At 46.3% G+C, this 20286-nt stretch overlaps 1 protein-coding gene across 3 annotated transcripts in view; it reads right to left on the bottom strand.

Annotated features, from left to right (window-relative positions):
- The window catches only part of LOC125620756 (uncharacterized), a 68459-nt gene continuing 48173 nt past the window's right edge, over positions 1 to 20286 (bottom strand). For all 3 annotated transcript variants that reach the window (XM_075118452.1, XM_048816861.2, XM_075118451.1), the window contains 9 exons: positions 19453 to 19521; positions 17743 to 17856; positions 16304 to 16419; positions 15048 to 15103; positions 11409 to 11461; positions 9450 to 9577; positions 8016 to 8172; positions 5257 to 5425; positions 1 to 707 (listed from right to left, as the gene is read on the bottom strand). In XM_075118452.1, coding sequence (XP_074974553.1) covers positions 5281 to 5425; positions 8016 to 8172; positions 9450 to 9577; positions 11409 to 11461; positions 15048 to 15103; positions 16304 to 16419; positions 17743 to 17856; positions 19453 to 19521 — 838 coding nt within the window. In that variant the 3' untranslated portion in view covers positions 1 to 707; positions 5257 to 5280. The remainder of the gene's footprint in view (positions 708 to 5256; positions 5426 to 8015; positions 8173 to 9449; positions 9578 to 11408; positions 11462 to 15047; positions 15104 to 16303; positions 16420 to 17742; positions 17857 to 19452; positions 19522 to 20286) is intronic.

Raw genomic sequence — 20286 nt, 5'->3', positions numbered from 1 at the left:
GGTGAGAAAACCTGGATTTGTGCTGGAAATGGCCCACCTGTTGATCACTTTAGATAAGCTATTACCAGCAGGACAGTGGGGTGGGAGGAGGTATTGTTTCATATTCTCTGTGTGTATATAAAGTCTGCTGCAGTTTCCACAGTAAACATCTGATGAAGTGAGCTGTAGCTCACGAAAGCTCATGCTCAAATAAATTGGTTAGTCTCTAAGGTGCCACAAGTACTCCTTTCCCTTTTAAAGAAGGGATTGTCATTGTCTCTTACTTTTTCTGGTTCTGCTTCTGGTACAATTGTAGACAGACTAACAAATCTGGGTAGTTTACCACAAAATGTTCTGTGCCCATTTTGTAATGACTTCTAGGGACAAAGAAATCAAGGAGATTGTCGGAGGGATTGTCAAGGATCATCTGGCCCTCCGACTACTACCCCGTGCAACTCATCCATGTGGGCACTAATGATACTGCGAGGTATGACCCTCAGCAGATCAGAAGTGACTACAGGGCTCTGGGAGTAAGGGTGAAGGAATTGGGAGCACAGGTGGTGTTCTCGTTGATCCTTCTGGTCAAGGGTAGGGGCCTCGGCAGAGACAGACACATCCTGGAGATGAATTCCTGGCTGCGATGATGGTGTCATCAGGAGAGCTTCGGCTTCCTTGACCCCGGGATGCTGTTCCAGGAAGAAGGACTGCTAAGCAGAGATGGGGTCCACCTATCGGGGAAGGGGAAGAGCATATTTGGATATGGACTGGCTAACCTCATGAGGAGGGCTTTAAACTAGGTTTGAAGGGGGCAGGTGACCAAAGCCCACAGGTAGGTCAAAAACATGGAGACCTGGGAGAAAGGTCAGAATCTGGGGGGAGCCTGGGTTGTTACAGCAGGGATAAGGGAGAGTCAAGACAGAACTGGGAGTGGGGGGGGGGAATCAAATCACTATCTTAGATGTCTGTAAACTGATGCGAGAAGTATGGGGAATAACCAAGAAGAACTCAAAATGCTAGTAAATAAACACAACAATGACATAGTTGGCAGCACAGAGACTTGGTGGGATAATATGCATGATTGGAATATTGGTATAGAAGGACAGGCAGGGAAAAAGGAGAGGAGGTTAAAAATGTATATATTTAGACTGAGGTTGAGATGGAAATAGGAGACAGACTTGCTGAAGTTTCTGGGTAAGGATAAAAGGGGTAAAAAACAGGGGTGATGTCATGGTAGGGGTCTACTATATAGACCACCTAATCAGGAAGGAGAGGTGGATGAGGCTTTTTTAAAATAATTAACAAAATCATCCAAAGCCCAGGTCTTGGTGGTGATGAGGGACTTCAACTACCCAGACATCTGTTGGGAAAATAACGCAGCAGGGCACAGCTTATCCAACAAGTTCTCGGAGTGCATTGGAGATGATTTTTTATTTCAGAAGGTGGAGAAAACTACCAGCGGAGAGGCTGTTCTAGATTTGATTTTGACAAAGAGGGAGGAACTGGTTAACAATTTGAAAGTGAAAGGCAGCTTGGGTGAAAGCTATCATGAAATGATGCAGTTCATGATTCAAAGGAGTGGTAGGAGGGAGACCAGCAAAATAAAGACAGTGGATTTCAAGAAGGCAGACTTTAGCAAACTCAGGGAGTTAGTAGGTAAGATCCCATGGGAAATAAGTCTAAGGGGAAAAACAATTGAAGACAGTTGGCAGTTTTTCAAAGAGACATTATTAAGGGTACAGGAGCAAATGATCCCACTGCGTAGGAAAGATAGGAAGGATGGCAAGAGACCACCCTAGCTTAACCAGGAGATCTTCAATGATCTAAAAAGAGTCCTACAAAAAGTGGAATCTTGGTCAAATTACAAAGGATGAATATAAACAAATAACACAAATATGCAGGGACAAAATTAGAAAGGCCAAGGCACAACACGAGATCAAACTAGCTAGAGACATAAAGGGGTAACAAGCAGTGATGAGCTGCCAAAATCTTAACAACCGGTTCCCTCCTCACCCCATGAGGGGTCGTTGGCCACCCCCGCCCCTGGGACCCCAGCCCCATCCACCTCCCTCCCCTGTCCCCTGACTGCCCCCAGAACTGGGCAGGAGGATCTTGTGGGCCACCGTAGTGGGTGCCCACCCCACCCTGCCCCTAAGAGCCAGAGGCACCTGCCGAGCAGCTCCCAGGAAGCATCCAGCAGGTCCCTCTGGCTCCTAGGGGTGGGGTAGCGTAGCTGGCGGGGAGCAGGGGGAGCAGCCGCTCTCCCCACTGATCACATCGAAAGTGGCACCTTACGCACTGACTCCGTGGGTGCTCCGGGGCTGGAGCACCCACGGGGAAAATTTGGTGGGTGCAGAGCTCTGCCTCTGCTCTGCCTCCGCCTCCACCTCTGCCCCTGAACGCGCCGCCCCGCTCTGCTTCTCCGCCCCCCCGGCCCCCACTTCCCGCAAATCAGCTGTTCGCGTGGGAAGCCTGGGAGGACTGAGAAGCAGGCGGCGGCTTCCTTCTCAGGCTGAGGGTGGCAGAGGTGAGCTGGGGCGGGGAGCGGTTCCCCTGCACCGCCCCCCCCCGGGTTACATGCTGTGCGGCGGGCGGACCTCCTCGCATCCCCACTCCCCCGCCCGAGCTCCCCTCTGCTCCACCTCTGCCACCCTCAGCCTGAGTGTGAAGCCGTGGCCTGTTTCTCAGCCCTCCCCAGCTTTCTGCGCGAACAGCTGATTCGCGGGAAACCGGGGCAGGGTGGGCGGAGAAGCAGAGAGGGGCGGTGTATTCAGGGGAGGAGGTGGAGGCGGAGCAGAGGTGAGCTGGGGCCGGCAGGGAGCTGCCGGTGGGTGCTCTGCACCCACCAAATTTTCCCCGTGGGTGCTCCAGCCCCGGAGCACCCATGGAGTCGGCGCCTAAGGCGCCACTTTTGGCCAGTTGTTAAATTTAGAAGCCCTTTTAGAACCGACTGTCCATCGCAGGACAACCGGTTCTAAAAGGCTTCTAAATTTAATAACCGGTTCCAGCGAACCAGTGCGAACCGGCTCCAGCTCACCACTGGTAACAAGAAAACATTCTACAAATACATTAGAAGCAAGAGGAAAACCAAGGACAGGGTAGGCCCATTACTCATTGGGGGCGGGGGCGGAATAATAACAGAAAATTTGGAAATGGCAGAGGTGCTTAATGACTTCTTTGTTTCAGTTTTCACCAAGAAGGTTGGTGGTGATTGGACGTCTAACGTAGTGAATGCCAGTGAAAATGAGATAGGATTAGAGGCTAAAATAGGAAAAGAACAAGTTAAAAATTACTTAGACAAATTAGATGTCTTCAGGTCACCAGGGCCTGACGAAATGCATCCTAGAATACTCAAGGAGCTGACTGAGGAGATATCTGAGCCATTAGCGATTATCTTTGAAAAGTCATGGAATATGGAAGGGATTCCAGAAGACTGGAAAAGGGCAAATATAGTGCCAATCTATAAAAAGGAAAATAAGGACAACCTGAGTAATTACAGACCAGTCAGCTTAACTTCTGTATCCGGAAAGATCATGGAGCAAATAATGAAGCAATCAATTTGCAAACTTCTAGAAGAAAATAAGGTGATAAGTTTAAAGTATAAAGGTTGTGGATGATACCAAGATGGAAGGGGTTGAAAGTGCTTTGGAGGACAGGGTAAAATTCAGAATGATCTGAACAAACTGGAGAAATGGTCTCAAGTAAATAGGATGAAATTCAATAAGGACAAATGCAAAGTACTCCATTTAGGAAGAAACAATCAGTTGCACACATACAAAATGGGAAATGACTGCCTAGGAAGGAATACTGCAGAAAGGGATCTGGGGGTCAGAGTGGACCACAAGCTAAATATGAGTCAACAGTGTAACACTGTTGCAAAAAAAGCAAACATCATTCTGGGATGTATTAGCAGGAGTGTTGTAAGCAAGACACGAGAAGTAATTCTTCTGCTCTACTCCACGCTGATTAGGCCTCAACTGGAGTATTGTGTCCAGTTCTGGGGGCCACATTTCAGGAAAGATGTGGACAAACAGGAGGAAGTCCAGAGAAGAGCAACAAAAATGATTAAAGGTCTAGAAAACATGACTTATGAGGGAAGATTGAAAACAATTGGGTTTGTTTAGTCTGGAAAAGAGAAGACTGAGAGGGGACATGATAATAGTTTTCAAGTACATAAAAGGTTGTTACAAGGAGGAGGAAGAATTGTTCTTCTTAACCTCTGAGGATAGGACAAGAAGCAATGGGCTTAAATTGCAGCAAGGGAGGTTTAGGTTGGACTTTAGGAAAAACTTCCTAACTGTCAGGATGGTTAAGCACTGGAATAAATTTCCTAGGGAAGCTGTGGAATCTCCATCATTGAAGATTTTTAAGAGCAGGTTAGACAAACACCTGTCAGGAATGGTCTAGATAATACTTAGTCCTGCCATGAGTGCAGGGGACTGGACTAGACGACCTCTCGAGGTCCCTTCCAGTCCTATGATTCTATGAAACTCTCTCTCCAAATATCTGTTTTGACAGTCCAATGCACTCTGCTTTGCTCAATATAGGACCCAATTATCAAACTTCTCCAGGTCTCTTCCAGTCCCATGATTCTACGATATAGCTCAAGTTTCTAAGACAGACCTGTCACATACATGCATTTATAACAACACACAGATGTCACTGCAAAACTCCACAGCCTGGAAACTGGAGAGCTGAAGGTTCCACTCTATTCGACATTGGTGAGGTCTCATCTGGAGTACTGTGTCCAGTTTTGGGCCCCACACTACAAGAAGGATGTGGAAAAATTGGAAAACGTCCAGCGGAGGGCAACAAAAATGATTAGGGGACTGGAACACATGACTTATGAGGAGAGACTGAGGGAACTGGGATTGTTTAGTCTGCGGAAGAGAAGAATGAGGGGGGATTTGATAGCTGCTTTCAACTACCTGAAAGGGGGTTCCAAAGAGGATGGCTCTAGACTGTTCTCAGTGGTAGTGGATGACAGAACAAGGAGTAATGGTCTCAAGTTGCAGTGGGGGAGGTTTAGGTTGGATATTAGGAAAAACTTTTTCACTAGGAGGGTGGTGAAACACTGGAATGTGTTACCTAGGGAGGTGGTGGAATCTCCTTCGTTGGAAGTTTTTAAGGTCAGGCTTGACAAAGCCCTGGCTGGGATGATTTAGTTGGGGATTGGTCCTGCTTTGAACAGGGGGTTGGACTAGATGACCTTCTGAGGTCCCTTCCAACCCTGATATTCTATGATTCTATGAAAGATGCTGGCTCCTTGTGGAAACTCACCTTGTTCCAGAGCTGCTTCTGTAACTATGTGAGCTGACCTAGCTGGGCTCCTTTGCCTGCCACGTCCCCGATGCATTGAGAGTGCTCTTCAGAGAATTGGGAGCTGGCAGGAACGGACGGCTCCTTCCACCTAGAGCCAGAATTAGGAATGAGCTGCCCAGGTGTATCTCTAGAAGTACAGAAACGATGCATGTTATGCCACAGTGGTAGGGAAGACAAGGAGTAAGACAGCCTTTCTATCATGAATACTACATTCTCAAAAATATGTCACTCAGCGCAGGTTAGGCTAGATCAGTGGATCTCAACCTATTTACCATTGTGGGCTGCATGCACACTATATATTACCTATACGGCCCTGAGGATGTCACATGAGCCGCAGCTGTGTGCTGATTGGGCTACAAGCGGCCCATGGGCCACAGGTGGAGAACCGCTGGTCTAGATGACCATGGTGGTCCCTTCTGGCCTCAAAGTCTATGAGTCTAATGAGCTATCTGGTTACCTGGCAACAGTCTCAGACCACAGTTTTCAAAAGTAACTGATGTTCCATTGGAGTCCAGTTTTAGATATCTTAAAGGAATCCAATTTTCAGAAAGTGCTGAGCACCCATCCTCTGAACATCATGACCCTTTAAGGTGTTTGAAATTGAGTCCCAAGAATCATTACTAATTTTGCAAAAACTTGGGCTTAATCTTTTACTGGATTATCCAGGGAATCAGAAATAATCATACTTCTCAGCACAGCTGAGTGAACAATTTGCAGTGAAGGATGCATTTGGTGACTGTATCCTTTTCTCCTGTTCACAAGTTGTGACAATTTGAGTAATCTGTCTATGCACAGTTTATGAATTCTGGTTAATTTTATACAACTGCTGTATCATCAAAGGCCTCACTGTGTAGTGACTCTCAACCGTGGGCAGATAGGGTCCTTGACATATCACAGAGTAAACAAAAAGAAGGGATTAACCATAACAGCTGGGCTCTGGCTGAACAGTGGGTATGCTAAGGGGGATGCCTGAGCTGAAAAACCCGTTCAACCAAGTTTATCTGCAGGGGAGTGGAGAACGGAAAATCCCCCAACAGGAAAACACAAAAACCAGGGGCTACTGCTCACATTTAAAAACCCAGAGGGACTCAGAGAAAAGGGATGCTTAGGCAGGAGAGGAACAGAAGAACATGCTTTCATAGCAGAGGAGGTCTTCTTCGACTATGGGACCAGCCAAGCCAAAGGAAGCTGGTTGGAAGAGTGGGAGAACTCCATGTTCCAGAGGAGGAGCCATAATGAGAAAGGTGCAGGAGAGAGGGACTTGGGATCCTGAAAGGACATTGCTCCAAATCCTGAAGAACACTCCAGAATGGTAAGGAAACTGAGGCAGGGATGGCATAGAGATGTTGTGTTGTTTAGTTTAGACCTATATACTTCTTGTGCTATCTCAAGTAAAGAGTAATTGTTTTAAAATCCCTTTTGCAGAGTCTGGGTGTTATGTGCTTCATCTATGATGTGCCCCTGGAGCAGTAAACTGTCATCCAGAGTGACCCCAAGGCTGGAGCTGTAAGAAAGGGTGTGCTTAAGCAACTGGGGATTCTGGGGGAGCTGGCCTAAGTCACTGGGTCTAGGCATTTGGACCCTAGGCTCTCAGCTCTCAGAAGGCAGTGCAAAAAGGAGGAGCTGCACCGCCAGAGTGTGCCTCAGGACCAGGGGTGAAAGTGAGCCAATACAGGCCAGTACTGGGTACTGGTAAGAACCCGCACCGGCCCATACCCAGCCCACATCAAAGCACTGTAGCGGCAGCACTGTAATGTCCCTGCCCCTTTTGCCTCCCCTGGCGGCAGCCCTGCTGGTAGGGTCCGTACCAGCTGGGCCGCCAACGGGGACCCTGCAGCGCTTTAACGTCCCTGCCCCTTTTGCCATCCCCGCCACCAAGGGGCGGGGGGCAAAGGGAGCAGCTGCCCTGGGGCTGGCGATTTAAAAGGGCCTGGGGCTCCAGCAGCGGCGGCCGGAGCCCCGGGCCCTTTAAATCAACATGGGAGCCCCAGGCGGGGCAGGCCAGGCGGCCTGGAAGGACTGGGTGGGGAATGCTGATCCCCCAGCCCCGCCCCTTCCGCCCAAGGCCCCGCCCCTTCCAGGGGCCGGAGCCGCCCCGGCTCCGTACTGGTAAGTGTCCTGACTTACTTTCACCCCTGCTCAAGACCCAGGCTACATGGCATGTGGGCCCAAAGCAACAGCCTGGTGAATGGCCAGCAGGGGGAGCTTTACCAGCGCTGTGACCAAAGTTATCCATGAACAAACGATGAGTTTATTCATACTTTGTCTGCTACTTGCAGTTGTTTGACAAATCTTTCCGCTGAACAAATTTCAGCCTTGAGATGGTTAAAGTGCTGTTTGTGAATGGATAATGCTTGTGATTCATTATTTACATAATGCGAGAGGCCACCCAATTTGACATAGTCTCCTTCATTTTCCCAGAGCGGATGGCCTTCCAACACACAAAGCCAGCAGGAGATTCAAAGATGGCTGCACAAGCCCGTGGTGCACACATAGACACAAGAATACATGCATAAGTATTCAGGACAGTTTTGCTTTGCAAAAATGTTCTTTGGAACAAACGGTGCTTATGGAAACATTCACAGAAAGCAAACAACAGAGAACACCAAGGTTGGCAATTCATGTGTGACTTTTGTTCGAAAGCATATTTGTTTTCTGTCTCCACTCGGCTCTCAGTATAAGAATAATTTCTCTACTCCTGTATACCAGGATCTCACCTGTAATAAAATTCAACCAAGCCCCAGCCTGGGACTGTTTGATTCAGTTGGAAATCAGCAATGCACTCATGGAATACTCCTTCTCCGGTTAAACCATTATATATCACAGGGCGAGCCTGCTTGTCAAGTATAGCACGAACCTCAAAGAACTGGCCACCTTGGGAAGGAAAAATGTAGGCAGGTTTCCTTGAACATATGACAGAGTACTTAGTAAAGATGAAACTAGCTTCATGTTGATTTCATACAGTTCCCCCATCCCTAAACCTTTTTTTAAAAAAACATTTCTAAGTATTTTGTGTACATTTTGAACATTTTTTCTAAAGCTTCTTTGGCCCTCCACCATTCTAGGTGTTTTCGAGCAGCTGGTTCCCAAGCCAAAATGTGAGCTTTGACCAAGGGAGACTGGAAATTGCCGCACTCATTTCCCAGCTAGTTAAACCTGAGCAACACAGGGATGTTCAGCACAATTGGGGATTTGAAATCCTGTCTGGTACAGCTACCTGAGGCTCCTGGCCACCAAAGAATTTCAGATGTGCTTATACGTAAGCACTCCAATAGCCTCACTGAAGTCAATGTGACTACTCCAATGCTTAAAGTTAAGCACATGTGTGGGTATATTTATGCAGCAACGAGACACCCGTGGCTGACCCATGCCAGCCAACTCAGGCTCATGGGGCTCAGGCTGCAGCCTGAGCTCTGGGATCCTCCCACCTTGCAGGGTCCTAGAGCCTGGGCTCCAGCCCAAGCCCAGAAGTCTACACAGCAATGAAACAGCCCTGCAACCCAAGCCCAAGTGCGTGCCCAGTTGCTGTGTAGACATACCCTGTACGTCTTTGCAGATCAAAAAGAGTCTGGTAGCTGGACCCTTTGAGAGGTAACCACACACAATTAAACCAAAATAGGATCAATACAATTATAATAGTGACTTGTAGCAGGGTGTTCTGCCTTTTGAAGAGACAGTCTGGAACTTACAACCAGTACAGACTGGGTGCAATCATGGAGCACCCTGCCCCACCCTTGGGGTTAGGCCCTAGAAACAAGAAAAGGGAGCTTAGTGAGAGAGGAGACCAGAAGCCATGCTGACTGCAGGCCCCCCACATCACAAGCCTTACCTAGGCCCTAGAAACTTTGTTTTTCTAACCATACGTTTACTTGCTCTGACTCAAGGCCCTAACTCCTAGAACATTTTAGAAGCACTAGGAACTCTGCTGACTGGGTTGGTTTGGAGTGGGGACATGCTCGTTAGTTTGATTTTGGCCTCCCCCTCCTTGTATTCTGTACATGAGCTTTCTGGAAAATACAGCAATCGAATAGCGCATCTTGCAAAATTCCCCTTGCTTGTACCTGTCTTATAATTCAGTGAAATTATATCCTAGACTCCTATTTTGTTTAGTACTGAAAAAACTGAAGATGGTCTGACTTCCTTTAACTTACCTGCAGTGAAACTGACTTGGTATAAATCTCTGATAATACCATCATCAGCCATTTCAGCCAGTGAGGCATTGGACCAGTCAATGCCAGCCTTCTTCCCATCGGGGAAAAGAACATAACCTACAGTAAGACTGAGAGAAAGAAAAAACAGAACACGCCTGGTGCAGGCCACTGTTTCCGATGCTCAATTAAAATGAACAACCTCTTTCATGGAACAGACTGCTGGCTCTTTAATGGAGGCTACAGGGCAGTACCACCCTAATTCTGATTCAGCACAGAACTGAGGATGTGTGGTTCCCAAAGGAACCCTGGGAACTGCAGGTGGGTGGTAATGCATGCTGGGAAAGGGAGCAAGGAAATTAAAGATCTCTTTGCTCTCTTGAACAAAGAGTAGGCAAGAGGCAAGACTTACAGTGAGGCTCTTGAGAGGAAGACGGTGAAGGGATGTAAGAGCCAGTTGGATAGAAGGGTCAGTAGTCAAAAAGGCTGACAATGTTACAAGCTATTAGAAGATATAGAAAATAAGACAGAAAATACCATATTGCCACTATATAAATCCATGGTGTTCCCCCACCTTGAATACGGTCCAGACCTGGCCACCCCATCTCAAAACGTAAAACAGGAAAAAGTTCGGAGAAAGGCAACAAAGATGATTAAGGGTATGGAATGGCTCCATACGAGGAGAGATTAAAGAAGTTAGGGCTGTTCAGTTTAGAAAAGAAACGATTAAGGGGATATGATAGAGGTCTATAATTTCATGAATGGTGTGGAAAAAATGAATAGATACAGCACAAAAACCAGGGGTCACACAATGTAATTAATAGGCAGCAGGTTTAATGCAAACAAGACAAAATACTTTTTCACACAATGTACAAATAACCTGTGGAACTCATTGCCAGGGGATGTTGTGGAGGCCAAAAGTATAAATGGGTTCAAAAAAGAACTAGCTAAGTTCATGGAGAATAGGTCCATCAAAGGCTGTTAGCTAAGTTGGTCAGGGATGCAACCCCATAATCAGGGAGACCCTGAAGCTCTGACTGCCAGAAGCCAAGAGGGAAAGACAGGGCTGGATCTCTCCAAAATTGCCCTGTTCTGTACATGCCCTCTGAGGCTCTGGTACTGGCCATTATCAAAGACAGGATATTGTGCTAGATGGCCCACTAGTCTGACCCAGTATGGCAGTTCTTATGAACCTCAGGGAAGGGGAATTTTTATGGACTTTACTTCAGAGCTGGGGGGCTGGCTAGAAAGGGTTGTGAAGAACCTGAGAAAAGAGGATGTTAGGCTAAAAATCCAGAAGTCATCAAATCCAGGAAGGGGGGTTCTAAAGTTTGAGTCTAAGCATTGCAAGAGGATACTTGTTGAAAACATACTCTCTAGCTCATTTCACCGGAAACTTTACACCGCCTGCCTTTAAGCTGTAAACTGATTCCTCCGTGTAAAAAGACTGAGACCCCTGGATTTATTTCCCCACGATGACTCCTGATTTGTTTGTGTCCTCTGGGCAACTCACTTAACCACTCCACTTCAATTTGCCCATCAGTAAAATGGTTATAATGTGTCCTGATTCATGAAGTTGCTGTGAGATTTTATTAATGTTAGTAAAGTGCTTTGAGATTTCAGATGCTATATAAGTACTTTCTTCTTAATAGCTGCATTAGTCTCACACAGACTACAAATGGCCAGATTTCGAATGCTTGCCTCCAATCTTTCACTTGCAAGTGCACATAAAATAACCTGGATGTCTGGAAGTGGTCAACTGCCAATAAATCATATACTTAGACAGCTGAATGATCTAAACAGAGATTGCAAATAACTGAAGGCAAAAGCTGGACCCATGATTATTTGCAACCACAAAACTTTGGGGGCAAAACCCAAGGCCCGGCTGTGGTCTGGAAGAAAACCTGGCCATACCAGTGCAGAAGAAGGCAGGTATAAGTTCCACAGACTGCTTGAACTTACTGTGTTGTAGTTGCTGGAATGGAAACAACAGTTAAGTGTGCTGACGTCCCACCCTGCAAGAAAAAGAGCGGAGCTGGGAAAGTATTCTCATTGCTTGGAGCAGATGAGACCCCTGAGTTTATGATGCTACCAATCAACATAATTCCTATTTGCCACTTTTCTTCCAGAAAGCCGCTGATCTCCTAAAATGAGAGATTCCAGGGAAGACCATGCGTATGCAGCATTTTACTATTGCATGTCGCCAAACTTTCTTGATATATCATCTTAAGTACCAGACATTTTATATTTCCCATGAAGAGCATTCAGTAAATGTGAGGCAGACACTTCAAACCAGACACAGTAAGGACTAACCTGGATGCAGCCGTGATGTTTAATGGCTTTTATGTGGTTTTATGTGTTTTGGCCTAGCATAAGGGCATTGCATGGAAGAAGCCCTGGAGATGAATGGGAGAAGGATACCCAAAGGGATCACAGAAGGACCACGCAGCCAGCAGGAGCAAGATGATGAGAACAGGCAGTAGCAGCAGTAAGGAATGAAAGCTGACACAGAAGTAAGGACTAGAAGTGTCTGAGAAAACATAGGGAAAATGTTAAATAAAGAAGCAAATGCACCTTTATTCTTTTCATACCTACCCCTACCTTGATTCTAAGGCTCTAGAGCAGAGGTGGGCAAACTACGGCCCGCGGGCCACATCCGGCCCATGGGACCGTCCTGCCTGGCCCCTGAGCTCCTGGCCGGGGAGGCTAGCCCCCAGCCCCTCCCTCGCTGTCCCCTCTCCCCTGCAGCGACGCCGCTGCGGCTTGCGCCCACCCATCTCCCAGGATTTCCAATAAGCCAGTCCTGCCGCTGGCATGGTAAGGGTGGGGGGGTTGGATAAGGGGCAGGAGGTCCCAGGAGGGCAGTCAGGGGACAGGGGTGGTTGGATGGAATAGAGGTTCGGGGAGGGGAGGCAGTCAGGAGACAGGGAGCAGGGGGGTTGGATAGGGAGCGGGGTCCTTGGGGGTCCAGGGAGGGGGGCGACAGGGAGCAGGGGGGGTTGGATAGGGGGTGGGATCCTGGGGGGGGCAGTTAGGGACGGGGGTCCCGGGAGGGGGTGGTCAGGGGAGAAGGAGTGTGGGGGGCAGGGGGGTTGGATGGGTCGAGGGTCCCAGGAGGCCTGTCAGGGGATGGGGGTGTGGATAGGGGTCGGAGCGGTCAGGGGACAAGGAGCAGGTGGGGTTGGATGGATCGGGGATTCTGAGGGGGGCAGTCAGGGGGAGGGAAGTGGAAGGGGGCAGATAGGGGGTGGGGGCCAGACTGTTTGCGGAGGCACAGCCTTCCCTGCCCGGCCCTCCATATCGTTTCGCAACCCCGATGTGGCCCTCGGGCCAAAAAGTTTGCCCGCCCCTGCTCTAGAGTACGTTCCTTTCCTGAAATTATCGTGTAGATTTCAGCCCATCATGAGTTGCATATACACACAAAGGAAGGTACACACATATACACACTCTTCCAGTCAAACACTTACTCCTTCCTATCAGAGCAAACACATGGGCGGCTTCTAATCAAAAGGATGTGGTGGAAATAATTTTAACTTCTGAGGGTATGTATACACTGCAAAAAATAGACCCACGACAGCAAGTCTCAGAGTCCAGCTCAACTGCCTTGGGCTCACGCTATGGGGCTGGAGCCTGGACCCTCACTTGGTTTCAGCGTGTGAACTCCAGCCAGAGTAGGAATGTCTACACCGCTATTTTAAACCCCATAGCATGAGTCAGTTGATCCAGGCTCTGAGACTCACTGCAGGGAGGATGGGGAGGTGTTCAGTGTAGGCATACCCTCCGTAACTGTAAACAAATTGCTGTGGGGGTATCACCTGGTGATAAGAACCTATAATCCGGTTCTTCGGTCCTACCCTATGACACATCTGCACAATGCTGCATGTTTACTCAAGGCAGATGCTCATTCATGCATACAAGATTTTACAAGGCATGCAGTGATGTTGGCCAGGTAGGATTGAGCCCTCTCATTCTGTTCGTTTGCTTGGGAGTTTATCTCTGGAAATGCTGACATTTTGGAATTCCCTACACCTGTATCAACACAGGAGATGCCTTCTGAGAAGCCTTTGCCTGGCAAGTTGCCCAAGCTTGGATTCCCCTCGGTAATAATTCCACCAGGCCAGCTGCTCATACCAGGCTGTTTCCGCACATTCCCTCAGCATAGCCACAACAAATGTAGCCTGGGAAAGAGAGCTGAGCAAACAGTATGGAAATATTTGCAGAGACTTTTATTTTGGAGCTGACTTCGAACATTGCAAACCCTCAGCTGGCCTAAATCAGGGTAACTCCAAGTTCATTGACATCAAAGGAGCCGTGCCAATTTACAGGAGCTGAGGATCTGTCCCCAGAAGTCACCCGCAGAGATGGGCAGTGTGTTGCAGGGACCCACAGCCAGATCAAAACAAGATGTCTGGCAAAGGAGGAACGAGAAATTGAGAAGCTAGGGAAATAAATTTAAGTGCACTCTGGGGGGATTCCATATACAAGGACATTTTATAAAACCTCCCTCCTGCTATTTCAGGGGTGGGACTGTGGTGAAGCTCCTGATAACAGAGAAGTTGCAAATCAGAATCGGATGTATAAAGATGTATAAAGTTTTGAGTGAAACATGAGAGGAAACAAACAGATGTTTTAGAAGCAGTTTCCCTAGGCATGGAAAATGGCAAGAGTGGTTTTTTTCACCCAGACGCACACCCTTCGAGGAAATGAAATATAACCTTCAAAAAGGATTAACAGCCACTTCCTTAGAGTCCTCATGCATGAACTTTTCTAGAGAAAGCAACTAAAGCTGCAGAACCCACCAACGACACTCTGAGAACTCATTCTCAGTAGCACACTCAGAAGCTCCAAAGTTATTGTAAAGCGTGCAGCTCCAATCCCCTGTAGATTTCCCTTCTACAATGGGAATCCCCAGGTGGGAATCCTGCACAGTAACTTTGTGCCACACCCTCAAATCGAGGTGGAAGGGGCAGGGAAAGGAGGAGGAGTTGGCAATCCCAGAGGAAAGGGTGTGTGGCTGGGGCATCCCTATACCTGGCAATCCCCAGCTGCAGGAGCAGTCCCTTGGGGTTGTGACAGCCAAGCATAAATTAGAGCAGTGCTCAAATTTGTACCAAGGCATGGGACTGGTCAGACCAAATGGAAGGAACTTAAAAATGGCTTGAAGTGGGAGGGAGGGATGGGGGGTGGAAGGCGTTCTGTGCCAAGCACAACTCAGACAGACCAGAGGATCTGAACCATTATCTGATGTCTCAGAGGATGGCAACTGCCCACCCCTGCACCTAGCAAATTGCACAATGTCACTATCTCAAGTTGATCATTTACCATTAATCTTCTTGTGTGTTCATTGTATAAACAAATATCTCAGAAATGCTTAACGAGGTCAGAGTCCAGGAAGCATGTGCTACTGAGAACTAGTTCAGTGAGTGTTAATGATAGGTTTGGCAACGAGACAACTTGCTAAAAGGCAGGGTCTAAAGATGTGGCTGTTATGGTATTTGACTTCCTCCTAGGATATTGCTTCTGGATGTTCAGACATATCCTACAAGTCGAGTGAAGTTTGCATTTGATCTCTAGAGCGCTGAAAGGCATGATAAGACCTACCTCACAATGCATCAAAATCATGACATATCGGTAAATCTCAGCCCAGTTTCGGATGCCTGGGGGAAAAAATTGAGAATATGTGCTTGAAAGTTTACCTTTCTTGAGCACTTTAAGTACAAGCATTTATATAAAGGTATCTGGCTTCCTTATCTTGAGCCAGAGAAATGCTCTACCAGGCAATCACGTACTAAGGTTATAAAAATGCCTATAGGGAGAAATATCAATGAAACTGTTCCTATTAAGGATTTAATTTTAGACCTGACTAATGTTAATTAGCTACAATAATAACTAGTGGCCAAACATTCCCCTTTAACTTGTTCACGGCCCCAAGCTAGCAAGCAGGGCTATATGGCTGTAGGTATCTGCCTGCCCAGTGCAGCTCAGAGGATAGACCCCTAGGTAGTGGCATGACCCCCACAGGATAGACTCTTCTTTGCTGTAACTAGGAAAGCTCTTTAGAACTAAGTCAAATACTTAACTGTGTTAGTATCAATAGGCCAGTGTAGCCCCCTTACTCTGTACTGACCTAACCAATGCTGGGGACAGGCCTGCAGCTATGGTAAGGGTTTCCATGGATCCTAAACCCCTTTCCCCATTGTGCAGGAACCACAGAGGCTAATGCTGCCTAGAGGAAGCAGACGCCCTTGCTGAAGTGGAGGGAGGTAGGGAGGCCTGTGAATCAGGGAGGCTCAGAGTGAGTTCTCCACAAACAACACCTGTGTGTGGGGAGGTTGTAGGGCCTTATGTACCCCACTCATGGCCCCTCCATCCCATGAGCACACACTGCTTACATGCAAGGCTGGAAGGAATCTTCGACCCTAGTGGGCCCCTTAGCCAGACATTAGCACCATTTCAGAGCTGTCAGCTGGCTCCGACTGTGGGGTTGGACAAAGAAGGAGTCTTCAGCCTCTCAGATTGTCTCTCAGTCATACGGGCCATGGAGAGGGATGAAGTTTTAGGCACACCCTTTGCTAAAGGAATGCAGCTGGGAGGTCACAAGACAGAGTGTTCTTCCAGCACGAGCTTTGTTTGGTATTTAAAGTGAGAAATCATGAATGAGCTTGCAGTGGGAAGATTCTGATCATTGCATATCATAAATTCAGCTGCAAAACGTTTTTTGTTAAACAATTTTAGATCTAATCATGAAACAGGTCATTTTACAAGTCACACTTAAGAGGGGTCATGCTGCAATACTTAATAGCCAAAGCGATAACCTCTAGGCTGCCACATAATTGAATCGTTCAGGATATTGTTACCATAAGAGTGGCTCCGAACACCTCTCATAGAAACCTCTTTCTTCTCATGACCTTCAATTTCAATTTCTCCTATAGACTGGCCCCATTGTTCATAACGAGAATGTTGTTCCCCATCTCTGGAAAAAAAAAAGGGGAGGAGGAGGGTGGTAAAGATCCTGCAGCTAAGAAACAAAGCTTCTTATTCAAACACACTCCCCGAACCCCAGTCAGAAAAGGGTTGATTCTGTTATGAAAGACACACAGATTTCAGAACATCTGGATCCCAGCTGCAAGTTGTCAGACATATTTTTGAGTTTTAAGAATATTGCTAAGAACCGTTCAGCCTATAAATAGGTCACACGAAAAGACACCCTGAGGTGAGAAGAAGTTCTTCCCCTCCTAAAATAAGTGCCCTCTTTTTTCCCTACAAAAGCGACAGTCCAGTAGTTGTCACTTAAAAGTCAGCATCCGTCAACAATGATCTCACTGTTTTTCCCTGTCTTTAGAACCAGGGAGACAATGTTCTTAGGCCTGTTCTTCTCTGCCTTATCAGCTGTGTCTACGGTGCGAGCGAGGGTTGTGATTCCCCTGCTCATGTACGCGCCTGAGTATAAATGGACAGTAGCACGGACCGCAGCGGCACGGCTGAGCTGAGCACCCGTTGCAGGCAAGTCTGTACTTGGCCGGGCTCAGCCAAGCCTCCACTGCTGTTCCCACGGCTACATTGCTATCTATACTCTGGGGAGCTAGGGCGAGTGTTTGCGCCCACGAGCAGGCGAATCACACGCCCTAGACATTGCCTCAGTGTAATTGTGTAGTAATTTACACCTGCACAAAGTGGGAAGAGACGGTAGCATTTTTTACTCATTTCACAGACACACAGTTGCCTACACCAAGTGCCAGGCAGTGGAGAAAAAGGGTCAAATCAGGATCAGAATCCCACTGTGCTAGATGTTGTAAAAAAACACCAAGGATGAAATGGTCCTTGCCCCAATGAACTTGCCATCTAAGGCCCTGTTCTTACAAAGGGCAGATCCCTGCACTCACATGAAGCCCCACTAAAGTCAATGGGATCCCATGTGAGTACCGGTACCTGCACAGAATGCATACCAGGATCGGGCTCTAAATTATGTGCGTAGCAACTGTTGGCAAATGCTGACTCCTTACGGGTGACGACCGCATATTACAATAAAAATGTACCTTATGTATTCATCTAGGCCAGGAGGTAGCTGTGAGGAGCAAAGTTCTTTAATATACAGATTTAAAAGAAATTATTTTCTTATAAAATAATAAAAAATACACACAACCTTCAGAACAAAGGCAGAAACTTACACAGAAGTTGACTGTATCTGATCAGTTTTATTATGAATTGGTCTGCAGCAAAACTAGCTGGTAATATTAGCTGGGCTAGGAAAGCAAAAGTTACCATCAACCCCAGAAGAGTTAAAACTGTCTCTCACTTTTTGACTCTTCGGAAGAATTCTGCACTCCACTTTTCCAAAGCAATGGCATGTGCAAACACTTTAGGGTGGCTGTCAAGGTTAAAGTCAAATATATCTGAAAAGGAAGTCCAGCTACAAAAGAAGAGAAAGGAAAATCTCATCAGTTTTCAGTTTGTATTGAGTCAAACCCTGCAATCATGACTCAGACAAAGCTTCAGTTTATCGGCAGGATTTGTGCCTTCGTATTTCTCATGCTTGGAATCTTCTGATTTTTACAATATTTCTAGATATTTCTGTTCTCTAGGAAAATGAACAAGGGAACAGTGGAGAAACCATGATGCAAAGGTGCAATTATTGTGTAGCAGCGCAGGACATGTCAGCTAATTACTCATCAAGTTGGCTTGGCAGTGGGGATAGCAAAAGATTCTAATCTGCGATACTGCTGCCTCGTTTTCTCTCGTGGTCTATTGTAACTTACACGCCCCATGTTGTAGCACAAATGCCATGTACTTTTGTCAGCAGACTATTAATTTGGATGGAAAGTGAGTAGCCACTCCCTATAGATCAGGAGGAATAGGGAACCACAAATCAAACACAGGCCAACTCTACACTACAAAAAAACCATGACGGTCTGGGGTATGAAGACATGCTATCCCTGACTGACATGTATGTGCTGGCAAAAGTCCACAGTGAAGACACAGTTATATCTGCCTATAGTTTCTATGCTGCTGGGAAGTGACAACAGCATATCAAAGCTGCAGGCCGTTACATGAAGAGTTGGCTCTGTGTGTATAATCAAAGTACTCTGGAGACTACAGCCCTTAGAAAAAAATAGTTCTGAAAATATAATCTTAATAAACTAAAAAATATTCTGAATATTACTCAAGATCATCTTTAATAAGCTTGATTCTTCCCAGTTTACAGATTGCTTAAGGGAGATGGAAAGTTGTGGGGGGGTTTAAGGGACCTATAAAAATGTGCTTCTAACTCTAGACTAAAACATTCCTTTCCCCTCCAGTTTTGACCCTTGCTATGATGCAGACATTGGATCTGTTTCTTACACAATCCATCACGGAGCTGCTCAGTTTAATGCCTTGTGTATATATTTCTATCATTGACGCTATGCGTCAAATCCCGTCCTTGGATATGCATGCAAAATTCCAAGTCCATAGATAGGCAAAAGCAGACTGTGGCTCCATTTTAGTTAGCTTGTATTCTCTTTCCTAACTAGATGGTTATAGCCACAGCAGCCTTACTATAAACTATGGTTGTTCATTACTCTTTTTTTTTTTACCCACCTCTTCTGAACAAATACAGAAAATATATAAATAGTGGCACCTAGATGCCCTATGGGACTATAAAACTTTTTAAAGAAGGCCTAACTTTGACAATTAAGCATATAGCAGCTTTCCTTTAAATTAAAATTTCCAAAATATAAGTAAAGTTTTTGCTGTAGTGAGTTAATAAAATGACAAATCACTTAACAGAACACTCGGGCAATGATTAGGTAATAGATTTGTATTTATCAGGCCAATCCTCAATAAATGATTTTAGTAATTTAACTGGAAATTTTTTTATATGTACAGGAAGAAATTCACCCTGAGTTGAAGGACAAAACAAGGTCCAAGCCCAACTTAAGCAGAATTATAACGGGTCAAGATCTGGCCCACAACTTCTTATTTATACTCTGACAAAATAAATGGATCCATCAAACTGCCATGCTCTTACTGGAAAGAGAATTTAACGTGGACAAGTTCGCCCTCCTCTTCATTCCACTGATGCCGATATGGTCCCTTTCTGGAAGATGAAATGTGTTGTTATCTTGCCTTGTTTCTATATCAGCAGCATCATTTACCAACATTCCTTACATTTTTTTTCATAGATTCATAGATATTTAGGTCAGAAGGGTCCATTATGATCATCTAGTCTGACCTCCTCCACTTCTCCCTTTTCATTTACTGAGCTGTTGTGTAACCCATATGCTTTTATATAGCAACATTTAATTAGTTTAAGTCCAACGAATGGGAAAGTAGCAATGGAGAGGGAGGAAGGGCTTTGTTAAAATCACCTGTTTCTGTATCTGGGCAGGGCAGGCAAACCAGAAAAATCTAAAGAGAAGTGTTATAGGTACTAAGCATGCTTGACAGCTTTTGTGAAGCCAACATAGGTAGCCAACTTTTATAGGCTGGCACTTCTGCAAGTCATATCCTCATTGTGAGAGTTGAGCCAATCCGATCTTGTGGAGGATGGAGAATTATTCTATATAATTGCTACAAGATGTTCTCCGGGGACTTGGCTAAATGATAATGCAAAGCCAAGATATGTGTCTGGTGTTGTGGCTTGGAGTAAAATTTTCAAGAACCCCCAAGTGACTTAGGAGCCTTAGCTCCATTTTCAAAAGTGACTTACGCATGTAGTCCATGAAAGTCAGACACCTAGGCCCAGATCCTCACAGCTATTTGGGGGCCTAAAGATGCAAATAGGCAACTAACATGCTCAAGTGCTTTTGTGAATTCCAGTTGGGGCCTATCTCCATCTTGAGGCACCTAAACACCGGTGAAA

This window comes from Caretta caretta, chromosome 12, assembly GCF_965140235.1.
Source record: "Caretta caretta isolate rCarCar2 chromosome 12, rCarCar1.hap1, whole genome shotgun sequence".
Lineage (NCBI taxonomy): Eukaryota > Metazoa > Chordata > Testudines > Cheloniidae > Caretta > Caretta caretta.
This window is presented reverse-complemented; position numbering and strand designations above follow the sequence as displayed.